Below are 2,598 nucleotides of genomic sequence, written 5' to 3' on the forward strand. Positions count from 1 at the left end.
GGAGAGCTGAACCAACTCTGCTGCATTACCAACAGCTCCAGAGGATCTGCACCGCAGCGGCGGCTCCATATAGCCGCATACCACAGGTGGCGTCATGAACATTAAACATAAAAACTATAATTCTTTTCTTTAAAACCCCTTTTATTGACCGCCCTGGGTCACGGACCGGGTCACCGCAACTGTGACATCTCCCCTAGCAACGACCGGCCCGGCTACCAAGTACCCCACGGCCCAGGGGGCACGTCATCTTCATCACTCTTTCCAAGTTTTTAGAGGGTCATTATAGTCACTCTCTCCAGATCTTTAGACGGTCATTATGCGTCACTCTCTCCAAATTTTTAGAGGGTCTTTATAGTCACTCTCTCCAAATCTTTAGAGGGCCATTATGCATCACTCTTTTCAAATTTTTAGAGGGCCATATCTTCCAGGGTGTATTGCAGTCTCTCCTTATGATTTATGGCAGCCCTTGCACTTAATGCATAGGCTTTATGAGTCTAGGAGTCCCACTACCTAACAATTTTCTATATGAGGCCCTCCTTTATGTCTAATAGTGTATCGGAGTCCTGTGGGTGTAGTTTTATTTCCCCCTCTACTATGTTATCTACTGCAGTCATAAACGACGGAGAAATACGGTAAAAGATGGCCCAGCTATTAAGGGGTAAAGTAGGCGGGGTTTTTTCTCTTTTCAATTTTGCTTTATATACAAGTCATTATACAGGAAAAATGTTTCCTAACATTTTTTCCTGTAAAATCCATTTTATCTTCAGTTTTTTATGTTTTATTGTCAATCCGTAAAAGTTGCGTAATACTCTGACAACATTGTTCCCAGCTGCGACCTTGAAGTCAGAGATGCGCCCAAGCATCATCCCCATGCTGTTCCCATTCCATTTTTGCATTGTTTCTATCCATTTCAGCTATTTTCCTGCCCCCCTCCAGCCCTCCTGTTAGGGTCTTCCAGAAAAATGCTCAAGTTTTTCATTGACTTCCATCATGCTCGTTACTTGAGTCGAGCCAGTCCGAGTATCTGACCTCCTTGATTCGAGTACCGAGCATTTGTGCATTTTAATGCTTAATCATCACCAATATTGGCCTAATTCTCTATATCTTTGGAGAGTAGAATGGAGCTCTATAGTCTCGGTCATATGTACTATAGAAGAACTTGGTTAAAAAGGTCCAGGTTGCTACAAATTGGGGTGACTATGAGTCTATGAAGCTTCATCGCAGCTGGTGCCAACTTAAGTTAGGGCTTCACCTTCCCAACCTCACCATAGTATGCATAGTCCCAGTTGTTAATAAAATGGTTAATTTCCTTATGTATGACTAATTCTGGCAAAGAGCTTCCATGAAGCTTGCTGAACATCCTTGTTCCTTAAAGTGTAGATAAAAGGGTTCAACATGGGGGCAAGAATGGTGTACATCACACTCGCTATTCTGTCCTTGGTCAATGAGTAGCTAGACGAAGGGCGAAAATACATAAATAGTATTGTCCCAAAATAAAATGTCATCACAGCCAAGTGGGAAGAGCAGGTGGAAAAAACTTTTCTCCTTCCTTCAGCAGAACGGATTTTGAGAATGGCAAAAATAATGCGGACATAGGAGGCAAAGATGAACAGAAAAGGACCAGCAACCACAATAGATCCTTCTGTGAAGATGACCAGTTGATTGATGGTGATGTCGGAGCAGGAGAGTTTGAAGAGAGGAACCATGTCACACAAGTAATGGTTGATCTGGTTGGATCCGCAGTATGAGAGTCTCGATGTCAAGGCAGTATGTAGAATGGCATTTGCTGTAGACAATATCCAACAGAAGACAATGAGTTTGGCACTCAGTCTTCTATTCATTACCATCACATAATGGAGGGGGTCACAAATAGCTAAGTATCGATCATAAGCCATGACAGAAAGCAAGAAGTCCTCAACGTTGGCAAATGTCAAAAAGAAGTAGACTTGAGCCATACATCCCCAAAACAATATGACCCTTCCTCTCAGGTCCAACAATAAATTCTTCAACATTTGAGGAACTGTAACTAAGCACATGCAGATGTCTACAAAAGATAGGTTGGCCAGGAAGAAGTACATTGGTGCTTGTAGCTGAGAGTCGGAGAAAGTCAACGTAATAATTGCCAAATTTCCGGTTATGGTGATAATCAAGATGAGAAGAAATACTAAAAAGAGCCAGAGCTGGAAACTATGGAGATCGGCAAATGTGGAAAGTATGAACTCCATTACCGATGATGAATTGGTGGATTCCATGTCTCTTGGGTTTGTTCTTATATTTCTTAGGCCATAAAACAATAAAATAATTTACATAATTATTTAAACCCAGAACAAAACAATGAGATATCATTAATTCTAACATCAAGTTCTCGATCCTGTGATAGGTACCTCAACGGATTGGGTAGACATTTTAGTTGGGGATAATCGTCAAACAGTCAAAACATGTTACAATACAGTATATTTGAAAGATAAGTCAGAGCTTTGTTCGCTAATTTGCATTGGCAGAACCCAGATATCACATCTGGATATCATACTTATGGCTGCCCAAAATCATCTCAGAGTACGTTAAGATGGTAGAAGACAAAAAGACTGGAAAGAAATA

At 41.2% G+C, this 2,598-nt stretch overlaps 1 protein-coding gene across 1 annotated transcript; it reads right to left on the minus strand.

Annotated features, from left to right (window-relative positions):
• Nucleotides 1–1,310: 1,310 nt before the first annotated feature.
• LOC141155487 (olfactory receptor 1Q1-like) lies at nt 1,311–2,252 on the minus strand. The gene has a single exon (XM_073642354.1). The coding sequence runs from the start codon at nt 2,250–2,252 to the stop codon at nt 1,311–1,313; it is 942 nt and encodes a 313-aa protein (XP_073498455.1).
• Nucleotides 2,253–2,598: the final 346 nt, after the last annotated feature.

The sequence above is a fragment of the Phyllobates terribilis genome, unplaced genomic scaffold (genome assembly GCF_046119375.1).
Source record: "Phyllobates terribilis strain yellow unplaced genomic scaffold, ASM4611937v1 Scaffold_7__3_contigs__length_470593459, whole genome shotgun sequence".
Taxonomy (NCBI): Eukaryota; Metazoa; Chordata; class Amphibia; order Anura; family Dendrobatidae; genus Phyllobates; species Phyllobates terribilis.

What these genes read in the sequence shown, in the direction of transcription:
- LOC141155487 (XM_073642354.1), bottom strand. Translation starts at nt 2,252, where the DNA reads ATGGAATCCACCAATTCATCATCGGTAATGGAGTTCATACTTTCCACA.